The sequence below is a fragment of the Cupressus sempervirens genome, chromosome 6 (assembly GCF_028749045.1).
Source record: "Cupressus sempervirens isolate cs-2001-9-10 chromosome 6, ASM2874904v1, whole genome shotgun sequence".
Lineage (NCBI taxonomy): Eukaryota > Viridiplantae > Streptophyta > Pinopsida > Cupressales > Cupressaceae > Cupressus > Cupressus sempervirens.
The window spans coordinates 260,494,725-260,519,642 of NC_143123.1; the positions used below are offsets into that span (position 1 = coordinate 260,494,725).

A 24,918-nucleotide genomic window follows, 5' to 3' on the forward strand; every position below is an offset into this window, starting at 1 on the left:
ATGCAACAATCGCAACAAAGCTTTACAGATGTTTTACTTATTTGTGAATATAAATGTGCTGAATTTACCATCCAGCAAACAAAAGCCCGCACAAGAATATCATATAGACTAGGATGTTTTATTTTTGGCACAAAATAAACAACAATTACAAACCGTTAAAATATGAGCAAAGACTCACCTATGTCTGATTCAGTTTTGTAAGCATCATGTGCCATGTCCCTGTCATAAAGGATATCAATAACATAGGAAAATTAACTTAAGACTTCATGATTTTCCTAGAGGGGTGATCTAGAAACATGAACAAAACACGGCAACTGGTGTTCTCTCATTACCGCCAACATCAATATAGCCAATACAAAGCAGCAGTTCTCCTTCAATATGGCCGACTACGCTGTCCTGATCCAATTTCGCCTGCTAGTCCGGGCAGGGTTCGAAAAACACAAACCCAGTTTGAACTGCCTGAGCAGCTGAACAGACCTGGACAAACCATTACCAGAAAGCTCGAACTGCCAACGAATTTTGTTGAACTGGGACCCACAGACATCACTTAAGTGACTTTTTGCAAATTTTATAATATTTTGACATTCTCAACCCTAAAAGATGGAAATGAAAGGCTTGTGTTGGCTTCTAATTCTCATTTGTGGCGTGCAAGTAGATTATTTTGTCTTGACCAAGAGCAAATAGGTGGTTGACCAAGAGTTTGGTTGTTGAAGGAGTTGGCAAATTGTGTTACATCCCAAATTTTGTCCTAAGTTTTAAAATTGATCATAGCCATAGGTTTAGCGAATTATTTTCATGTGAAGTCAATCAGTTAATTATAGACGTTGCATCAATTAATCTCCTTCCTAATCATGTGAAGTGAGTTAGTTAAATTATATACGTTTTATCAACTAATAATGAGTTATTTCATTCATGATCATGTGAAATGAGTTAGTTATTATAGACGTTGATGAAATCTATAACTGTCACTAGATGATCGGCAATGGTTTTGAATTAACAATTAATGTATCTTTGAATTAATGTCTTGGCGAGAATGTTTCTTCGGGTGATTGCAGGAGGAAGACTGAAGAGAGGCGAAGCATTGCTAAACGGAACCATCTGAAGGGGATGGTCGAATGGTCCAATCATCAGAATCAACAGGTTTGACCTAAGACTACCCTAATAAGGATACTGGGACTTGACAACATGTTGCATTGTGGAAACGCATGAGCTATTAGAGAAACAATATAATAAAAACTTTAAAGTAATATAAATTAAAACTATAACTCATACCTTTGAAGAATTATTAATGAATTTGTTATTTAATCATTATTATAAACTCTCAAATATGAACATATGTATATAAAAATAAGGTGACACTAATAAATTATGAGTTATAATCTAATGATGCCACTTTATCAATACATACATATGAACGTATATAAGAGTGAACAATAATAATAAAATCAAACTTTTCAACTTCTTACTCTTTCTCTCTTATTTTCCTTCTTTTAAAAAATTCAATTTGATTTGCATTTGTATAGTCTTCTTTGTAACTGATGGTAGTCGAAGAGCCAAGCCATCTTCTTATTAGAGACTCCTTGATCATATTTGGACAGTCTTTTCTTTTCTCTCTGTTTTTCAATGGCCTTTTGTTCTTTGCATATACGTTTTCACATAGGGAGGAGAATCTGGTTTTTAATACTGACAACATTCACTGGAATTACATTTACCATTTCACCCTCGCTTTATTCTTCATCCGCGGATTCTGAGCACGAGAGAGCAGAGTCCATCTTCCTAGCCACGGAGATTTAGAAGTGGTTTGTGGCGTCACGTAAGAAACACTGAGACGCTGAACCTTGTTTGAAATTGTTATTTTCTTTTATGAAGCTATGCCAGTCGGGTGTCATGTTTTATTTTATGAAAATCAAATACTGTTGCTAATATATTACAGATTGATTCGGAAAAGGCATTACATAGATTTCTAGTTCACAGAGTCTGTTTCATACCATTGTTGTTCTTAACCATAAGCTTGTATCAACCATGAATATGAAGGATGGAAATGCAATGGTAACCATGAACAATTAAATACTGCTCAAAATTTAATTATTCCATTTATACTCATACAGAGATGAAATAATATCATGAAACCCAAACACTGAGGAATTCACCAGGCAATGAAGCCATTATAGGTGAAGAGGTGTAAAGCAAATATAGTGGATATAAACTCGTGAGCACCTAGGAATCACTGGCATGGTAGCCTAAAATGGTGAGGAGGTTTAGAGAGTCTGCACAAACAAAAATGGATTCAGATTAAATAAATAATAGACAAAAACTATAATAGCTCATGCATGTTCTGGTTAAGAACTATGTTGTCAAGTCGAGTGGTGGAGATCGGGTTTACGAACTCAACTTTGAAATTCTTGGCCAAGGTAGAAATAGGCAGATGTGCCGAACATGTGATCTTTGTTGTTTGTCCAAATGCTTCAGTTATTTTGGAGAATAACTATTGGGACACCCAAACCACTTGATTATTCAGATGGTTGGACTTATGAACATCCCAAGCCCGCTTCCGAGGTAGGGAGGGTCATTCTATTAAATTAGGATGTGTGGGGATAAGTAATGCTCCACGGTTGGGAGGTTAAGCCTATGTCAATGCTTCTCCTCTCACCGATGTCAAGACTTGGACAACGAGATAAAAGGATTGTTTTGTTAATACTATATGTTTCTTTTACTTTAAACCCTTAGAAGAATAGATAGATATTTTAATTTCTAGATGGAGAAAACATTTACTTTTTGAATAAGCATTTCAATAGATATAATTAATAGTTACTTTACTTTCAGATGAATATGATATCAATTAGAAATAGTTAAATTGTTAGCAATACATAAATATTCTTTTTGTTTCTAGTGAATTCAGCTGAACATGAAAGTCAGTCAGATTGGAAAAAGAGTTTATTTCAGTTATAATCAATTGGTAGAAATCATTGTCATGTGAAATGGAATCAGTTACTTATAAAATTAGATTAATAGGAGATTAAAATTGGCTATGAAAATTTGTATGTTATAGATTGATTTGTGAGCCTTCTTTAGGTGTTTGTGCCTCATTCCTACACCTTTGCAAGCTTACAATGAGTAGAAAATTCTTGTTCCATTTGCCTTTTGTTTTTTTAAGCTTTATATTTTTTTCATTTCTCTTTCATTGTCCATAAGACCTAAGCCATTTTTTCCAAAAAATCATTCTCTTGATTTTAAGTTTTGTATTGAATATGTATACAATTTCTTGCCATAGGAAAAAGAACTACAATGGCATCTACCTCTTCCTCAATAGGAAATACTGAACAAAGAATAGAACCCCAATCTAATTCTCTTTTGTGGAAGTGTGTGCATATTGTAAGACCTCTTTCACAAGGTGGTGCATTTTGTTGGAGATGTTGGGATTGTGATGTAGAAAGAGATAGTTCATATTTTCATGTGGTAGGCCATTTGTGTGGATACCTTAAAAAGAGGAGTCAAGAAATGCCTTGCAAAAACGGGAACATGTACCGAGTTCGACAGTATTAAAATATATTGAAGAGCATGAGGAAGCAAAAGTGAGAACGTAGGCAAAATACAAGCAATGACGCTAGCAATAAAAGTAAACAAAGCAAAGGGAATGCAACCCCCCCACAGATATTCTGGTTAAAGATCACCCTTTTACACTACCTCAGCTGCCCTTGAGTGTGAAAATGAAATACCCCTTACACACAAAAGATAGGAACCTCTAGAAACTGCATTTCAAAATTAGAGTCAGGAAACTATCGATATTGATGCGGCAAGATGCTTGTATGTAAATGGGTTGTCTTTTAATGTTGTTCTGGAAGACAATGTTGAAAAGTATCAATGAAGCTCCTAGACGGTATTAAGGCCATAGTTTTGAGAGAATGAACCACCATGTTGGATCAAGAGATCAAGTTGATTAATGAGCAATCAAAGCCTATAAGAGATTCATGGATTGAGACAAGGGTATCAATTGTTTCAGATGGGCGGAAAGATGCTAAAAATTGTCCCTTAATCAATGGCTGGGTGGTGTCCCCTAAAGGGACAATGTTTTTGAGAGCAATAGATTATGAGAGGCAATTAAAAGATGGGCCATTTATTGGTAATATTCTCATCTCTGCCATTGAACAAATGGGTATTAGAAACGTTGTCCAAGTCATAACGAACAACACAAAGAATTGTAGAGGTGCTGGTTTGTTGATTGAAGGGAGATATCTGCATATTTTTTGGACACCTTGTGTGGTTTATTTACTCAATCTTATGCTACAAAATATTGGGAACAATATTGAATAGATCAAGAAGGTGTATGCAGAGACTAAGGAAATCCAAATGTTCATCACAAACCACCACATGACTCAAAAAATATTTAGAGTGTTTTCACTAAGGTAAGCGAACTTGAACTCAAGTTAGTAATTTAATTTCAAAAAAATGGTATCTTACAATTTCTGATTTTCCTTTTTTGATTGTGTAATGTGTATTCTTTCCTAAAGTATGCATCTAATCATTGTATTGTTTTTGCTCCATTTTATATTACAAGTTGCTAAGACTCATTTTGCATCAAATCTAATTGTCTAAGAAAACTTGTGTAAGTGAAAAAAGCAATTTCCAATATGGTAATCAACAAGAATTGGGCTACATAGAGGCAAAGCAACAAAGAAAGGGCGGCCAAAATAAAGCAATGAATATTGGATGACTTATGGTGGGAACGTGTGGACATTAAGTTCATTGAGGCCATTATGAGCATGCTTAGATACACTAACATGGATAGGCCTTGTCATGGAGAATCTATGATGGCATAGACTCAATGCTTGAGAAGATCAAGCAAATTGTAAATGAAAAGAAGCAAGATCCCCAAGAAACATTCTTCAAACAATTGCAAGCAATTGTTGTAGAATGATGGAACAAAATTATCACTCCTCTACATTTGCTTGCCTACACATTGATGCCCAAATACTATAGCACCCAATATACTAATCTACCAAGAAGACAACCACCCTATTGAGATTTAGAAGTGTTTGAAGGATACAAGGCAGCATTTGTAAGACTCTTTCTTAATGATGATATGCACCATTTGATTACACATGACTTTATTGAGTTTTTGAATGCAAGATGCTTAAATAATGATGCTCTTCATCGTTGGTTTAGGAAGGGTTCTCATAGTTAGTGGTACCTCCATGGCCAAAAGATTCCAAATGTTGCAACCTCTTACATTCAAAGTTTTATCACAAGTAAGTTTTATTTTAAGAATTTGGTTTGCTACGTCTTCATATATTACTTTTAATTTTTATTTAATAAGATCAATCATTTTATTTTAATTGTTTACCTTGTCCTGTCTTCATAAGTTGCTAGTTCATCTATATCGGAAAGAAATTGGAGCACATATTCTTCACCCACTCAATGAAGCACAAAAGATTGCAATCAAAGAGAGCAGAGAACTTGGTATTTGTGCATTACAACTTGTGTCTCATCTCACATGAGTAAAGAATACGAAGAAGGGGAGACGAAGAGGTGGGATGTAAATGCAAAGCTCATGGACTTGAATGTTTCCACTTCTTGGCTTGCAATTGATGATTTTGAATATTTTGACACCAATACTATTATTGTTGTTGCTGATCCCATTGGTCTTAGCGCTATTGCTGAGTCAACTAATGTTGAAGAAGAAGAATATTAATAAGTTTTTAATCCATTAAAACAATGATACTTGAACTTGCTATTATGATTTTATTTTAACGTTTTGATCTTTGATGTTGAACTTGAAGTATAAGATGGTATGAACACAATTCATGATGCTATGGTAACAAGTTTCATGGTTATGGTGTTTTTGTTGTTTAAATCATATATTTTCATGATACAATGTGACATTCTAATTTTAGCTCATGCTTAAGAACCCAAACCCCTTTTCAAAATTTTGTCATACATGGTAATCTTAATTCTCCCAGCAAAAAACTCCGAGTAAATAAACATAGTATCATTACAAGCAGCTCACAATACACAAAACACCAAAAATCTCTTAGTGTGATTTATACACACACAAGAAACATAGATAGAACAATACTGTCACTCATTCACTGAGCATAGACAATAATCATATTACTAGCAACCATTCACAATGCTCATAAAATATGCATCATACATTACGAGAAAACTCATACAAGCTTGAGAAATAGAATCCATATAACTATCTGTCGTGACAAAGGCAATAAACCAAAAAACCGTGTAATCAGCTCTAACACTGAGCAACATTTGTAGACTTCTCTCCTTACACAATACAATGATTACCAATGCAACAACAATACAAAATAAACACTAAAGTTATTTCCATAACTGTAACCACATCTGAGCAATGAAGAGGTGAATACGAAGCCCAAGCAATAGTCCTTACACTTCAAACATTAACCACATGTACGAAGTGTAAACATACACCATGAATAACCAACGCAGCACCAAGGAGGATGTGGATGCCATGTAGTCACGATGACTACGATTTTGATGCTAAGACACACAATGCAAGGTAACACAATGCCTGCTACACACAAAGCCTCCAACTCATTATGCCACATAAATGCAACACACAATAAGAATAGAGATGAACATATGAGCCTTTGAAAGAATAGGAGATATTGCAAAGACTCAGAACATAACAGGAGCAGCCAAACAGAGACACTGCAGAGAGAGAAACAGAAGGCAGAAGGTGGAACCAAAATTACAGAGTTGTTCATTATAGGTAAAATCTGTCTTGCAACTACCACAGAATTCAACAGTTATCAGACATTAGTTTTTTGATAAAGCATAACTCTTCGAGATCATGGTTGATCTTCAACTTGGGCTATAGCTTCGTATAATGTAAGCCTTTTTGTACACTACACTATTTTTGATTAAAAAATAATCATTCATGTTGAGGGAAGGGACTGCAAGGAGGGGGAACAATGAAAGATCCCTCACTACGTATGGCAACTCATAAAGATGGTTAAGGACCAGAGGCCAAGGAGGTAAGGTCTTGCCCTTCGGCCTGTGGAGAAGATCAGTTTAAGGGCACTGTACTGACCCGTACCAATAGGCCACTAAACAAACTCTAGATTTAACACACTGCTAAAATATATTGCTGAAATAAAAGAAGTAATAGTGCCAATGTATTCATTCAATGAAGACCAAATGTTTTTACAAATGATATGGCAAATTTCAGCACCAAAACATTATGACATAGCACATTACAGAGAAACCCTAACTGGCTGTATACAATTGAGAACTTGTTGCAACTACAGATTGAAAAGAAGAACCTGGATTGATCAAATACTGGAGACTGACTGCTGAAGATGATATGGTGAAAGTGCAACTCCAACTGAAACTCCAAATCATCAATTAAGCACAAATGAAAGGACTGAAATATCCTTCCCACAGCTGCAATAATTCAGGTGATCTCTCACACCCTCAAAATTGCGTACCAATTGAGAGTTTTCGTTCTCAATGGCCAATTGTGACTATTTGCAGAAACCCTAGGCTCCACAACGCACATAAGAAAAAATCAATAATAAGTCTCAATGATAGACAATGAGCCCTCAATGCCTATTTATTCTTTTTTCCTTGATAGGTCGGCCTCCCTTTTTAATTTTTCTCCGCTTCTTCCAGCAACCTCTAGAAGCTTTTTTTAATTTAATTTATAAAGTTACCTTGTAATATATATTTTTTAATTGATAACTTTATAATTAATTCCTTCCAAAAAAAATTTTAAAATGGGACATTACAGGCACCCTATTGATCAATAGTTGAAGAGAGCTAGAAGTGATCCTCAATCATAAGAGGGAAAAAATTGACATGATGGAGGAGAACTGTCTATGAACCTCACTATGTACAATGCCTCATGAGAATTGTTGAGGACCACACGAGGCCAAAGAGGATAATGAGGTTAAGGTCCTGTTAGTGGACATAGGGTATCAGGTCTTCCGTCACAACGCTCTTTATGATTGAGCTCCCACATAATCATTGAAATTCGCTTGGGTGTGTCTATTTCATGACCCTAGAATTGGATGTTTTTCATGAGTAATATCTACATAGTTATCTAATCTGGTTGCAGGTTTTCTACACAGACTTATCTCATCTTATTCTTAAGAAAGGATTATGTCTCTAACTGTATTATGCTCTTTATTTCATTCACATCTGTGAATTAAGGGCAAAGTATAAGGTGATCCAAGAAAGAGACATTACATCATCTTAGCTTTAAAGCACTCATAAATTTCGTCTGTATATAACAAACAACTTTCAAAAATAACATTTAACATTTCCAACACAGAAAATAGTCTAAGCAATTCAAATGGGCAAATGCTCCTCAAAAATACACCATTAAAATCCTATCAGGTGTAGCTAAATTCCTATTAGCTATCGCCCACATACAGATCAGCAGCTTGAAATTGAATAAATATTACACAATAAAAGTGGCAAGCAAGGTAACCTACAAAGAACAATGTGTCATTAACTGGGATTTGTAGAGGAGAAGAGAAGGACAAGAGAAGGTCGAATAAAACATTCTTGGGACGTGCTCTGAACTTGCTTTAGTAATACAGAACTTAGAACATATCAAAAGGAGAAGGCAATTTAGCCAAAACAGGGTAGCGTTGAATCAAATATAGCCTAGATGTCAGAAGTTGATATATATAGATAAATAGGAAGCAGATGAGAAAAACTCATCTCGAAAGGCACCTGAACTACACCAGAATGGCTAGAAAAATAACAGTAGCAAAACAGAAACATTTTAAGATCTAGATTGCCACTCTAGGATCTAGGAAGTCTCTCAAACTTGCGGAAAGTACAATGCAGAAGCTAGGCAAGCCTTCTGAAAAATGACATTAGAACTGAAAGGTGAGGATATTATCAACAGACATAACAAAGAGCAAAGCAACACAATGGAAACTCCACTTTAGAGTGACCAGAGAACACTTCATGGACTTAAAACTGTGCACACAAGGGATTAATAAAAAGGTCATCTAAAAAATCAGTAGCATTGATAATCCTATTGTTTGTAATTGTAAAATATCATCTGTTTCAGTTCACAATTTAGTATTTTGCTAGTCATGAGTCCAGAATATTGGTAGGCATCTACTGATCTTAAAGAATTTAATTAACAATTCGTAAAGATTCCAATGTTGGGTGGTGATGGTTGTTGATATCTATTACTTATTGATTACCCTATTCTGGTCCCTCTTTAGCATCGTAAGATGTTTTTCAAGAACTGTATTGAATTTTAAAATATCTTTGTTGTGGTACAGCTCTGCTATAGATGATGTTTGTGTTCTCATCTTCCATCACCAGCAGGCTTCATATTGTACTATAGAATATTTTGAAATCTGGTGTTTTTTTGAAAAAACAAATACTACCACTAAACAAGAACCCCACCCCCAACAGGATTGCGAAATACTCTTGCCATCTAATGCAAAATTTATTAAAGCAATAAAAATGCATGTCCAGAAACTAAAATTGTCATTGTTACCTCAGCAGTAGTCCCAATTAAAGCAAACCGAAGGCCTTCATCTTGAGGCAGAGATCGAACGTGAATCTACAGAAAAAAAATTTTAAAAAGCTTGCTTAACTTATTCAAGAAGGATTTTAAAACAATTGCAACTCACCTTTCATTTTAGTTCAGAAAATATCTGGTGCTACAAAAATCAAAAACAAAAGAAAAGGAGAGAAAAATATCGAAGTACGCAGCAAAAAAGATGAATATTCATACCACACCTATAGTGTATCGAGCTACTTCCTGCTCCATAGCCCGTTCTACAGCTGCTTTAAACCTTGGCTGTATCACTCTCAATGGAAGAGTGGCTTCTGGGAACAATACAATTCCTGAAAGAGAAAAATATAACCTTCTTACTACAAATTGGATGAGTGTTGCCGCAATCCAATAATGTATAAATAATTTTTTTTTAAATTCCTTGTTTAAGTAATGAAACAGTCATATGCCTGGATAAAAGGTTAGCAATGCAAAATGTGAACAACGGATCAGTATCTAAATATAAAAAACACAGAAATCAACAGCAACGTTGTCTGTGAATATGAACTGTCTCAAGTATAATATACTAATTACACTTTATGAGCTACTGAATCTGGTCTGAGTACAACAACAAAAAATGCCCAACCCTCTAAAATAATATAATGAGACAAAATTATTGTTAAGGACAATAAGAAGAATCAGAAAAACCAAAACAATTAAAGAGACAAGAAATTAGTTGCATGTTAATTTGTTTCTCCTTTCAAATAAATGCATCTGGAAATACAGTTACTACAAAAGAGATGCCTTCTAATCAAATTGGAATTCCATATACATAAGACCAATTAAGTTAAAGAGGTATAAATATTAACCAGAAAAAAAAAAGATCAAAATTGAAATCTGAGATTTAATCTGCTTTTTATAGTAATTTAAAGATAACCGGGAATTACAGGAAGAAAAAAGCTAAAACTTAACATAAATTTAGGGAACCTCACAAGCTCTAACGATGATTAATAGTATTGTGCAGGTACACGAGTACTTAGAAGTTAATGTTTTTTGAACAAGTAATTCTCAGGTCGAGAGGTGACATAGAGCTAGTTCAGTGGATTCTACAATATCTGACATCTACAATCAGATCACAATATTCTTCTGTGTTTGAGAGGGCCAGCTTCCTCGTATGGTCAAGAGGTGTCATATACCTTTGTATGTATATGGTTGAGTTACAGGAAAAGTTATAATACTTAAAGCTTTCGAAGTTACTTTTAACATTAATAAAATGAAAAGCAAACAACATTTAAAACAGAATCAAATCTTAACACCCAAAAAATTTTAAAAGGATACAAGAACCTTAATTAAATACAGTTCATTGCAATCAAATAAAATAGAAAATACTAAAGCGTAAATGCCCTCTAAGAACATAATTTGTATTCTAATATATGACATTCCATGGTCAAGGTACAAAGCAGAGAATATAGCTATAAGCTTTGTTAATTACCTTTAGAAAGGTAGAGTCAATTGAAACAACAATTACTGAAAGAATTAGAATATGCAAACTGACTTGTCTATTTGACCAATCACTTGAATAAATATCCAAGGTCCCACTAGCAAATTTGTCAAGGAATTGTTCATGCTGCCTTTATTGTAGTTGTATAAAATTAATAATAAGGCCCTAACATCAAAAACCACAATTATAGATCCACAACCAATATGAAAAATTGTACTTTCCTCGAGCATTTAATCTACTTAACAAAAGTATGAGAAAAACATTCAATGAAGGACTTTACCCTCCAGATAAAACATTGGAAGATCAAGAAGGGCACCTCCATCCAAAAATGCACGTCTACAATGAATATCATCAACTTCTGTAAAATCATACAAAATAAATGCAAATTAATACCATAATTCATAATTTAAAATGTATTATAACCTTAAAACTTTCAAATAATTCACAAGCTTACCACCAAGGTATGTGTGCAAGGATGCCAATGACGTGTCAAATGTGAAGCCACCATGACGACCTGCCCCTCCATCCCCATGTCCACCTAGACTGCAAAACAAGCATGAAATGCACTCTTGGCAGAGAAATACTTTATAATTTAAAGCTATAAAAAGTACTCTGCTGCTTACCTAAAGAACTAAAATTAACTTTAAACTCATATAATTTATGCTGCTACCATATCTGGGATAAATCTTTGACAATAAAAGTTCAAATTTCATAATTTCTGCTACTATATCAAGCAAAGCATCATAATTTCTAAAATACCCTTTTAAAAATAATATCTGGAGTTCTTTTGTATTCATTATGAAATATCATTAAGATTGTTATTAATCAAATGACTTATAGCCTACTTCAGGCTTGAACCATACATTTAGTGGTTCACAATGAATGTGGCAGTTACCATGTTTTTTTTCGAAAAATGTCGTAGTGAAGAAGAGTAGTACCTTAGCTAATGCCCATTACTGCAGTAAAAATGAAAAAACCTTTTCAAAAAATACACTGCAAATGTCACATGTAGCTCCATAAAAAGTTAAAACAACAGTGTTCCTAATTTTTGGGGCCATCACCTTGGGATTCACTTGTCTTCCTTGCATATAGCTATATATATACAAATGGCCATCACCTTGGGATTCACAAATCTTCCTTGCATATTTATATGTATGCAAGTAAGATTTGTGAATCCCAAGGTGATGGCCCCAAAAATTAGAAACATTATTGTTTTAACTTGTTAAAACAATAGTGTTTCGAATTAAAACAATAGTGTTTCTGATTTTTAGGGCCATCACCTTGGGATTCACAAATCTTCCTTGCATACATGTATAAGGTGCTAACAATCTAACAAAGAGAATTGATGCATTAACACTGCACCAGCACACCCCAATGAAAGGCAGCTTGCTAATCATAATTCTACATGCAAACTTTCAATTTTCAAAACCAACTATAAAGCATAGTAATAGAATAACAGTACTACATTTTAAGAGTCCAGTAAGCAGGATACAAGCATGCAGCCTGAACTAAAAGAGATTATCAAGTTTGGGAAACTATATTCTCTGACCAAACTGGAATAATAAATCTTTCATGGACTGTAACTGAAACACCAAAACATAAACCAACAGGCTGGCAGCCGATCAAGGGCAGTCTAACCCAACTCAAGAGGCATTAAAAAAATCCTTTCACTGACAGTAACAGAAATGCCAAAGACATAACTGAAAAGGCAGGTAGCCCATAAAGGGCGGTCTAACCCAACTTATAGGCACATAGTTTTGCAACCAACATTTGGACCCATGCCACAAGGTTCATGTTAGTGTTCCTGTTCAAGTTCAACAAAGATAAAACTTGGACCAAATTCAACAAGATAAATTTGAATTAAAAAAATCAAGATTAAATTTGACTAATATAAATTTGCACATTACTTTGTCATCAACTTTATTAAATTGGGCCAATAGTGGCATGTTGTGATGGTTAAGTTGTTGCATTGTTATCCTTGCCATCAAGGTTCAAATCCCATGGGGATGAGGTCCCCTGTTTGTGGCGTCACTGGTTCATAGCTCCAAGTCAAAGCGTTTACCCCTCTAAAAAACTAAAAAACTTTATTAAATTGTCATATTACAATTATAACATCACAATATAATAAAATTATTAAGCACTTGCCTATAGTGATGCTTATTTAATTTATAATTTCAGGATGGCACTATAATAATATTACAAGAGACCAATAGTCAAAAGCACATGGTAATATATTTAATATATAAAAGATAGGCACAATGCTTGTAAGTCAGTGCTAAGGGGCCTAGTGTCATATTTATTTAATACATAAAGAATTAATGATGGCCAGAAAATGTGTCCAGAAACTCAAAGAAATATAATTTCAGAAATGAAAAGAGCTTTCTTCCAGCAAACATGTTTCTGCTCATTGGGTGGTGCCAATGCAACAGCCAGCTGATGTCAGTGGGCAAGAGTTTCTAATCAAGAACCACAACACACATACAAACAAATACTACACAAGTTTAAACAATTTTTTGAATTTGCTATGCTTGCTAGATTTGAATTTAATGATTCATATTCGGCGAACCCTATGACAAAGATTTAGAGAAACCATGACTCACTATTACACTATTTACTTGATATACATAAGCCGGAAATTTGTTACAATAGTTGGAAGTCATCCAAAATTGTGGATTGACTTAATCCAACATATTCCCCTTGCTTTAAATTAAAAATTGTTTTTCACAACTTGCAATAATTGTCCAATTAAAAATTGTGCCAGTTATTGCACTAGTAGAATATTATGGCTGTGTCAAAAAGATCATATGTCCTATGATCAGGGTTAGCATCTGATGTAGCAACCAGACATGGACAAATGAAACCATTGCAATCATAAATGGTTGACCCATGATCACAGAAAAGGATGGTTTTAATTGAACACTGCCTTAGCTAGGGGTGGAACATGTAAATACAGTCCCCACAGCAGCAAATGACGTCAAATGTAACCACTAAAATATATCCACAACCACTCGAGGAAAATGAACAAAGAAATTTGACAAAGTCAACATCAATCAGAAATCTTTAGAAGCATGCCACTAGGTGATGCAGAGGGCTTAGGGTTCTATCCAAAACTACCTTTAGTTAAAGGATCTAATCTTGAATCATCCAATGATTCTTGTCCCTTGTCTTCTCACCAATCCAAGCCTCCAAGACTTCTCCACCAACTTGCCTCCTAGGTGTAGTTGGTCTGGTGTAGACTTAAACTCCTTCCAAGACACTAGTCCAACTAGTTCTTCTCACCCCTAGAACCTTAACCCTTGCTTAGGATCTTGCACTTCCACTACCTTAGAGTCTACTGATAGTGTAGATACTCTCCATTATCTCTCTGACCTTATTCAACACTTCTGGTCACAATAAAACACAAAGAGAATCCAAATTCTTCACATTGGGCTAATTAGAGCTATTGCCTTCTAGGTCTAGCAACCCTATTTTGCTCCCATTCTCCAAAATCTTCCAAACAACCTCTAAAACAAACTTAGAAATGTGGTAGCTATCTCCTAGCACACCAAGAATCTAGATTTTCAGAGCTCCAAGACACCCACAACCCTATTTAGTACCAAGCCCTAGTTTATAGCCTTTATTTTAGGCCTCCTGTCCAGTCAGCAATCAAAAATCTCTCAAGCTCTTCAAACTTCACTTAAAGCCTCCATTCTACTTTCAAACTGACATCCTAGGGCTTCTAGGAACAGCATTTGTTCGACCAAGCAAGATCATGGGTGTCCTCTGCAACTTCATCTGTACAACTGTCCAGGCTCACATACTCCTAGAAGTCAGCCTAGGGCATCACATTTTGGCTTGGAAACCCATCACAAGAAAGAAAAACACTATGTACACATTCTAACCTATCACCCCACCTGGTTTCATGCATTTTCCACCATGGGTGATTAGGTTAGAGGTATTTTAGTACAAACAGCACTGTGAAATGATTCTCAGACCAGTCAGCAAGAAAAACCTATAGCTTGCAATTCCTAGAACTCCAACACCAATATGAATATGGAAAAGAACCAGCACAAACTAATCTATCAAAAACATAACCTTGCACTACTATGCCAATCCATACACAGTCGTACAGCACCTTAAAGCAATGGCAAACACTGCAAACCATCCGTATAGAAACTTCACACGTGCATAGAATTGATGGTAAACATTCCAACCTTCAAAAGATGATCTTCCATGCTCATTTACCCGAGCATGGGTAGCTACAGCATCCATAACTACTCATTTGCAATTTCTTGCAAAAATTGCAAAAGTTGCTCAAGCAACTTTTGAGCAACTTTGCAACATTTTACTAACTTTTGCTCTTTGACCCTTTTGGTCAAATGGGTTCACCTAGAACCTTTCTAGGACCTTAGATAGAATATCTAGAACCTATTTAGATCATCCAAGACCTCAATTACTCATCCCTTCTCACATTTGACCCATTGAGCAACTTTTGACTCAATGAGCAACTTTTGAGCAACTCAGACCTAATGAGCAACTTTTGAGCAACTCAGACCTAATGAGCAACTTAGCTCTTACAATTGGAATAGTTACATTCCAAAGACACTTGGAACTTATTAAACGCACTCACACACCTAGCTAACCTCTCATCACACCAAAATCAAAATCAAGGAGGTGGCCTGCACCACTAGGGAGACACTCAAGAAAGAAAGAAGAACTGAGTCTCAACAAGGAAAATGTGGGCCCCAGCAAGAGAGTCAACGCCCAGCTAAAGAGTCAACTTCTATTATTTTTGTTCCCTAATCCAAGCCAAGGTCAATACCTTAAGAAACAAAAAATGTGTCCAACTCCACTGTGCACCCCATAATATTTACAGCCTCAACCACAGCAAAAAGGTACGTATTGTGAAGGAAAGAAGGCAAGCACCGTACAAAGAGACTTCATTCAAACAAACAAAAATGGAGCAATAAACAAAAAGCTAAAACAGGTGAAAACATTTGAGACCAAAAGAATAAGTTGTTTGGAGAATGTTATCGGCAACCAAGATTGTCAAAGCTCGACATGCTCCTGCACCAAGAAACTAAGGGTAGATTAAATTTCGAAATGCCTTTTTATATTTGGAGAAAACAAGCAAGTTCAAAGAATATAGATGTGGGTATGTTTCAAGTCACAAGAAAGATCAACGGGACTCAATGACTCTCTAGAACACAATTGAATATCCACGTGTAGCCTTTTTTATAGTAAGCTTGAACACTCTTATACTAATCTAGTCATCTCAGGTATGAAAAATCTGGCCAACTTCTGAAGGGAATATTGTAAGGACAAGGAAATAGATAAGGTACTTGATTCAAATAAGAGCTCTTTAACTAGCTCTACACCATGCAACCACTCCTTTTATGGAGCAGTAGTAAGCATCATGTCCAGATGTATGAATGTGCTCTGATTGTACTAGAGTAATCCATCCCTGCATCAATTACTCTTCATAAGGAGGGGCTATTACCCCAAGCATACATCTATGATATTCAAAGGTGTCCTTAGGCAAAGGCTTAATAAAGATATATGCAACTTGTTCCTTTATACTCACATATTTCAATCTTATTTCATTCTCTATAACTTTTTCTCTTAAAAAATGATATAGCTATATGATCAGTCTTTGAATGTAATACAGAATTCTTTGACATGTTTATAGTACTTGTATTATCACAATGCATTATAATAGGTTCAAAAAAAGTTATACCGATGTTAATAGATTGAGATATACAATCCTACTTTTACTTAGCTATGAAACCAACCTTCCGCCTAGGAAAAATGCACCTCTAATTTTACTTTTCTTGTCATCAACATTTTCTGCCCAGTCTGCATCGTATAAGCATATAAGGTAAAATCATTAGATCTATCATACCATAAGTTAAATTCCAATGTTCCTTCCAGGTATCTAAAAAATCCTCTTTACTACTATGGTACTACCAAATGTGATTCTTCAGGTTTTGCCTGATATCTTGCCACAAAGCCAATTGCATTTGCTATGTCAGGTCTAGTATAAGTTACATATTGTAATTCTCCAATCACAGATTTGTACCTTGTCTAAAAAGTGCTATGGGAATCATCGATACTAGTCAATTTACAACCTGTAACCATAGATATCCCAACTGGTTTGCAATTTTTCATACAGAACTTACTAGTAATTCCTTAAGATGTATAGTTTGAAATATAAAGATACCATCTTCAGTCTGTGTTATTTGCAAGCCAAGAAATTACTTTATTTGTCCTATAATAAACATCTCAAATTCACCTTTCATTTCCTCCAAAAATTTATCACTTCATCATTTCCTCCAAAAATAATGTCATCATCAAACGCCTCAATAATTAATAAACTATCAGAATTAACTCTCACATATAAGTTATTGTCTACACTACATTTCTTGAATCCCAAATGCAACAAATGTTTATCTAGCCTTGCATACCATGCTCTTGGAGCTTGCTTCAGTCCATAAAGTCCTTTCTAAGTTTACATACAAAGTCTTCTTGCTCTGTCAAAAGAAATCCATTTGGTTGTGAATAGCCTTTACATACTGGTCTTGCTTTGTTCCTTACCACTTCTCCTTGTTCATTCATTTTGTTTCTAAACACCCAATTAGTTCCTATAACACTTTTATCTTTAGGCCTAGGAACCAATTCCAATTTTGTCCAGATCTCATATGATAAATCCATTTCTTTTACTTCTGTAAACTTTGCTTTTGATAATGCACTAGTCAATGCCTCCCTAGAAATCATGTTGCATTGTAATTCCTTCTATTCATTTGTGCATGAAGGTAGCTCTCCCTCAAATTCACGATCTCATTCTTTGTAATTAACCGATAATCAACTCCCATACAGATCAGAAGAGTTATCATCTTGTTCTTCCAACTATCATAATTGTCTCCATCAAATTTAGGACTTTCATTATTGTATGCCATTGTAGATCTCCCCAAGCTACTAAGCTTCCTTCTTAAAAAGGACTCGATGCTCTAACATCAATTGTTAAGAAGCAAATTCCACACCTCACAATTGAAAGAGGGGGGTGAATTAGTTGTGCATGAATATAGTTAATTCCAAATTATAAAAATGATCACCAACAATTAGAATAACAAAGCACAATAACAAGAAACCATACACATAAACATACTGATTTTTGTTATCGAGGGAAACCCTAGTGGGAACGGCACCCACGAAATGATATACTAATATATAAGTTCCTTGTGAAAGGATGTGACCCTATTACAAGTCAATTACAATGCGTTTAGTACAATTGTCCCCGTTAAAGGACATGTCCTTGTAGGAGACCTTGAACCCTTGTTAGAAGGTTCTAACCTTGTTAGGAGCTTATGAGAACAAACAACTCACTACCCAAGCACACAACTCGAAGGATAAAAGGTTAAGCCACCTATACACCAGGATAACAAATCTAAGACATGAATTGATTGATTTGCAACTTAATTGCCAAAGCAGATCCTTTGAAGTACACTAGGAATGATAGATTCCATTTGTACCTCTTCTCAAAGCATCTGAAAACATCTCAACTATGCTCTGACACTCCAGCATCAAGGCCCACATCTATATCCTTCCATACAATCCATATATTATAAATGTGGAAAATAACTTTTCTTTATACCAATTATAAATAATCAATCAGTTCAGCATGTTAGAGCTTTCCCAATGCACAACTAAATACATAGGATCATGCTAAGGCATACACGCCTTCTTAAGAAATTGTACAAACATTACATGAAGTGTTCCACACACTATAATATATATTTAACACTTGCCAGTAGTAATTAACACACTACAATGATCCAATTGGTTGCTAGTGAAATATATTGCACAATACACATCAACAACCTTTCCATAGTTAACCAAATGATCTACGAAACCAAACATACACAAACCAAACAGTTTTCTATCAACCTTTATGCTTGCCAGCATTAATTCCTATTCGCCATCAAGCTACAACCAAAAAATTGCAGAACTACCCCTAGCATATTTTCCTACTCGCTGGTCTGCTACCAGTCTTCACTAAATGACATGAAACTTGTCCAAAATATTACATAAATTACAGCAAATATAGAGATAACATATACACTCCTTCAACAAAAATATAAGCTCGCATATCCAGTAATGCCAATCACTGCCTGTACTGAATTGATCAATGACCTGCAACATACAAAATATAAGTTTGTCTACAACCAAAGAACATATGTTGACATCAATGACAAAAACTGTCATTAATACAACATGTCTTCTACCTGAATCAACTACTCCAAATGCCAACAATCCCTTCTAGTCCCAATAGCCACTTGTTCATATGTTTCATTTTTTAATTCTTATATATAGTCTTGTATAATATACTACTTTTGCCTTCAATTTTGAGATTTTAGCAGAGGGTTTGTGCAGTTCAAAAAAAGGAGATTTCCCATTGAATTCTACTTCATCTTGCTACATGTCTCAATCCTACCCTAGCATTTATTTGTCTGTATTTCTAAAGAAATCCCACCATACCACTACACTTCATCTTCAGTCTTGTGCATTCAATTTTAACTTTCTTCTCCCCTACCAAAACTTTCATTCAATTAATTTCTCAATATTATTTAACCAATCTATGAGCTTTGCTAATTATAGATTACCCCTATATTTTGAAACATCAATCTTTACTACACCCTTCCTTCCTCCTAAAAATTGTATCATCATTTCCCCCATTGTTGGTGCTGCTACTTGAGCTTTATCCTCTTTTAGAACAAATACCAAATCTTCTTCTCCAACTTCTCATATGTTCTTCATCCAAGTTGTTTGTTCCTCTTTGCCTAGCTCTAGTCATTATAATTCTTGTATCCTTCCCCTTGACTTTGTAGCACTTGCATGTTCATTTTCAGTCTCCTTGTCCTCTTGGCATTGTGCTTAAACTTCAAGTTTGAGCTTGCTTTGATACCAAATAATGTATCCAAAAACACAACAAAAATCTATCAATTTTTTTTAAAATAGAACACTAAAATTTAATCTCATTCTTCAAAAGTTGAACCAAAAATACTAAGAGTCTTTGTTTAAAGGGAAAATCTGCCACTAACCCACTATCTAGCATTAGTAAGATGCACCAAAAACTATTCAAAGTGAAAAAACTACATGGAGGAACCATGACTACTAAAAATAGCAAACAAACATTTTTAATGGTTTTACATTAAAGCACAAATTAACCTAAAAGTTTACTATAACTCCTCTACAAATGATTTAAATCATGATGAATAACCCCAATCCAATCTCACACTAAAACACCAAAAACTATCTCCAAAAAATTCTAAGAATCCCAAAAAATATATCATTGTTGAGTCCTAGATGGTTGAATTTGGCCCTAAAAATGTTCAAAACAAGCAATGGTTGACTAGGGTTGGTCATAACGAAATAGATCCTAGATGCTCTTCACTTTGGGGAAAAGGAGCTCCATTGGCTGCCCATATCAAAAGTTATGACCTTTGGAAGTTATGCTCCAACACCAAATTACAAAGTGTTGCAAAATCCAACCAAGTCAAGGCTGTTAAATTTTAGTCCAAAAATTTAGATAAACAGCAATTAGAAAGAGCAAAATAGATACAAGAGACGCACAAAATTACCTTGGGCAAACCCTTCCACATAAAGGAAAAACCACAGCCACACCACCAAAAATATCAATTTTATTGATCATCAAATGTACAAGGTGTTTTGCTTGATGCGATAAATAACAAATAGAGAGACTCTTCACATTACAATTGAAGGTATCTTGAATTTCCCAAAACATGACTCTTCATTTTCAAATACACAACTCTTTGTATTTTCATGCTAACCAAAGGTCTCTTGAATGTCCCAAAACATGACTTCATTTTCAAATACACAACTCTTCAATATTTTCGTGCCTCAATGCATGTCATGTGAAACGTCTTCATATTTAATATTACAATTATTATCATAAATGTCCTCTTCTCCTCTTCAATTGAAGGTGACCATAATGGTCATAACAAACATATTTCTATTTTATAAAATCAGAGATAAAGATCACTACTGCAGCTATTATCTTCAATGCTCCCTCTTAGCAAGAGAGAGATCTTTAGTAAGGCAGGCACACATAGCTGCAACCAAATTCACATCACATAACACATGTTATCTCAGCATAACATAATTCACCATAGTTACTTCATAAGCACATAAAATAGAATCATACACATGACTTTCAGAGAAGAGCTCACTTCCACCATACCTACTCGCAGAGGGTGGTCCAACATACCTACTTGCAGAGGGTGGAGCGAGGACTTTCACCTCAAACTTCTCCCAAAGAAGGATGCATTTCCACCATGCCTACTCGCAAAGGATAGTCTACTGTACCTACTTGCAGAGGGTGGAACAAGGGCTTTCACCTCAAACTTCTCCCAAAGAAGAGTGCATTAATAACTAAGATTTTCTCTTAATAGAGAATCCTCCTCAGCAGGGACAGCTTTGATTACCAAAACACGATAGTTGATTCCAATTGAGTCAATAACATAAGCTTTTTGCAAAGGGTTAGACATCTCCCTTTTTCACATAACCTCCCTCTGAAGCTGAATATACTTCTTCTGAATATCAGTCTAATGACTATAAGCAATTATTCCTATGTTCATGACCTTGCATGGAATCTCTCATGAACTCATTCTTCTTGATGCATCCTACACTCAAAGAGAAATCAATCATTGGGATCAATGTTAAAAAGCATATACTATTTCCAATTATATAAAAACTTGATCCATACTCAAGTATATAGAATACTTATCTATACTGTGAATATCATGAGAGCATTGAACTCCATACCAGTGTATCTCTCTCATGCAATATTTCAAACACTTTCTGAGGTTATATACTAAATTTGAACTGAAAAGATACTCACAACAACATCAACTTTGATGACACACAAAACATAAGCCAAATGTTATATTACAATGCAACAAATACAGATTATTACTGTGCCAAGGGAGGAGAGCAGTGGCATCCAAGGGATGGATGGATATACTACAGATAATGCTGAAATCATGAAGACTTTTGTTCAACTCTATGGTAAATTATTTACCTCTGAAATTAAGGATGAAAAAATCTCTGCCATGGATCAATGTTTCAATTTAATTCCAAAATATGTGACTAAGGGACAATTCAAGGCACTTCAAAAGAACTTTGATGACACACAAAACATAAGCCAAATGTTATATTACAATGCAACAAATACAGATTATTACTGTGCCAAGGAGGATATCAGTGGCATCCAAGGGATGGATGGATATACTACAGATAATACTGAAATGATGAAGACTTTTGTTCAATTCTATAGTAAGTTATTTACCTCTGAAATCAAGAATGAAAAAATCTCTGCCATGGATCAATGTTTCAATTTAATTCCAAAAAAAGTGACTAAGGGACAATTCAAGGCACTTCAAAAGAACATTGATCTCAATGAGATTGATGGAGCTATTGGATCATTGGCAAATGGTAAATCATCTGGCATGGATGGACTTCCAGCAGAATTTTACAAGCATAATAAAGACTGGATATCAGGTGACTTATGGAGCTTTATGATTATGCATATGAATCCGGATTTCTTGGGAATAAAGTTAACAGGGGGATAATCAAATTGCTACTCAAAAGTGGTGACAAGTCTCTTGCACAGAACTGGAGGCCCATTAGATTATTGAACATTTCTTATAAGATCATTGCCAAAATATTGGCTAGAAGTCTTTCAGATAACCATAGACAGAAGTCTTTCAGATTACCATAAACACAGTCACACCTAGGCAGACTAATTTTAATTAGGGATGATATATCCTTAACAGTCTCATTACAAGTTGGGAAGGCATGCACTAGGCTAAAATGAGTACACAAAATGTGGCAATGATCTTACTAGACTTTGTAAAAACTTATGATAGAATTGAATGTCAATTTGTTTCCAAGATGCTTTATGCATTAGGTTTCCTACCATACTTCTACAATAGGGTTAACATTTTGTTCAAGGATTCTTCTACAATGATTGGGGTAGATGGTGACTTCTCTGAGCCAATCCCTTTAGGTAGATCTATAAGACAAGGGTGCCCCTAGGCACCAGCTCTATTTGTCTTAGCAGTAGATGCTTTATCTTATACCCTCAAGAGTGCAGATATGGGTCCTCCTATTAAAGGGATTAGCCTCTCTAACAATAAAGAGTTAGTTCTTGAAAAATTTGCAGATGATACATCTTTGCTTGTGGAGTTGGAAGAAGATAACTTCAATAACACTCTTAATAGACTCCAGCTGTACAGCTATGCTTCTAGGGCTAAAATTGCACCTAGCAAATCTACAGTTCTAGGATGGATTGAACAGCCACCACAATGGCTTGAAAGGAAGGAATAGAAATGGGTTGGGCTAGATACTATGGTTAGATATTTGGGGATTTTGTTTGCATTGAAACCTTCTACCAAGGAAATGTGATCCTGGATTTTTAAGAAAAATGAAAGCAAAGACCTCAAATGGCTAACTCATCTGCTCTCCATTGCTAGTAGAACTCAAGTGGTGCAGAAAGCGCTATCCTCACATGCCATCTACAATGCTTCAACTGGGCTTTTTGCTAAAAACTCGTACTAATAAATTGGAAAATATTTTAAGGGAGTTATTGTGGTCAGATAGCATTGGTAACAGGAAAAGACATTATGTGAAGTGGGAAAGGTGCTGTTCTCCTAAGAATCTAGGGGGCTTAGTGCTGAGACATCTTCGAGCATAAGATATTGCTCTTGTCTCGAAATGGATTATCAAGGTCCTTAATGGTAACAAACCATGGAAGATTTTGATTAGGAACAATATTTCAAATTCTACACCTAAAAAGGGGAAAAAGTAGAAGAATATCACTATAATTGATATTGTTTTGGGGGACTATGATATCAAAGTTTATGAATCTAATGTGTTTTCAACTATATGGAAGGCATGGTGTCAGGTTAAGCCTATGGTCTGTTCTAGGTATGTTGTTGGGAAAAATCCCTATTATTATGTTGAAGGCATATCTATCTGGTGGTGCATTTACCTCAACTATAAACCTCTAGCTCTTACACAATGTTGCTTAGCAAAAAAATGGCATAACAAAGACATTTCTCTTATTCAGGATTTTCTGGTTGACAAGCAAATGGGGTCTTGGGATGTTATTAGTAAAAAATACATCCCTGTAGCTCAAAAGAAAACTTATCCTATGAGTTCTAAAGCTATTGGCAAGTTCTTTCCAGGTAAAAAGTTGAACTCTCAGCAAGTGCTTGATTATATCAAATGTGAAGATGGTAGAAGGTTGAGTGAGTGCAAAAGAAAGCATATTTATAATTTGCTCAAAAAGGATGTGGAAATCATTGATGACATTAATAACAAATGGGGATTTAATTGGTCAAACTCAAGATGGCTCTTTATCTTTGATTTATTTTGGTATTCACCTATGGATCCAAAAATTGTTTGCTTTAGATGGTTCCTCCTGCTCAAGAAACTTGTTGTTGGATCTTTCTTTTCTAATGGTGGTCAGCAACCTATTGTTTGCTCTGTCTGCAATTCTCAAGAGTCTTTTGAACACCTTTTTTTTATTGCCATCATGCTAGAAAGATTTGATCTTTGTTTTTTGATCAGTCCTCACCTCGAACACCATGAACAATATCTCTTGGCATAAAATCCTTGTTGACTTTATGGCCGAGTTTGATGAAAATTTGAACAGATTCTGGTTTGTGCTGACTGCTCATATTATGTGGCGCATTTGGAAATAGAGGATCGTGGAGATTTTCCAAAAGACAAAGCAGGACCTTACTAAGTTCGGCATTAAACTCACACATTTTTATATTGTGTCACAGGTCACAATTACTTTGGAAATCTCAAAGGATAGATTCAATTCTCTTCTGAAAGATGGAGCATTGGTTATTTT

General features: G+C 35.1%; 1 protein-coding gene across 2 annotated transcripts in view; it reads right to left on the minus strand.

Annotated features, from left to right (window-relative positions):
* Window positions 1-24,918, minus strand: part of LOC149552234 (ATP-dependent protease La (LON) domain protein) — a 63,141-nt gene that overhangs the window by 28,184 nt on the left and 10,039 nt on the right. Inside the window, exons 2-5 of one of the 2 annotated variants that reach the window (XM_089787755.1) lie at window positions 11,455-11,543; window positions 11,281-11,358; window positions 9,740-9,852; window positions 9,500-9,565 (exon numbers count right to left, since the gene is read on the minus strand). In XM_089787755.1, the coding sequence (XP_089643881.1) occupies window positions 9,500-9,565; window positions 9,740-9,852; window positions 11,281-11,358; window positions 11,455-11,543 (346 nt within the window). The remainder of the gene's footprint in view (window positions 1-9,499; window positions 9,566-9,739; window positions 9,853-11,280; window positions 11,359-11,454; window positions 11,544-24,918) is intronic. The other variant, XM_089787756.1, reaches the window with a different exon arrangement.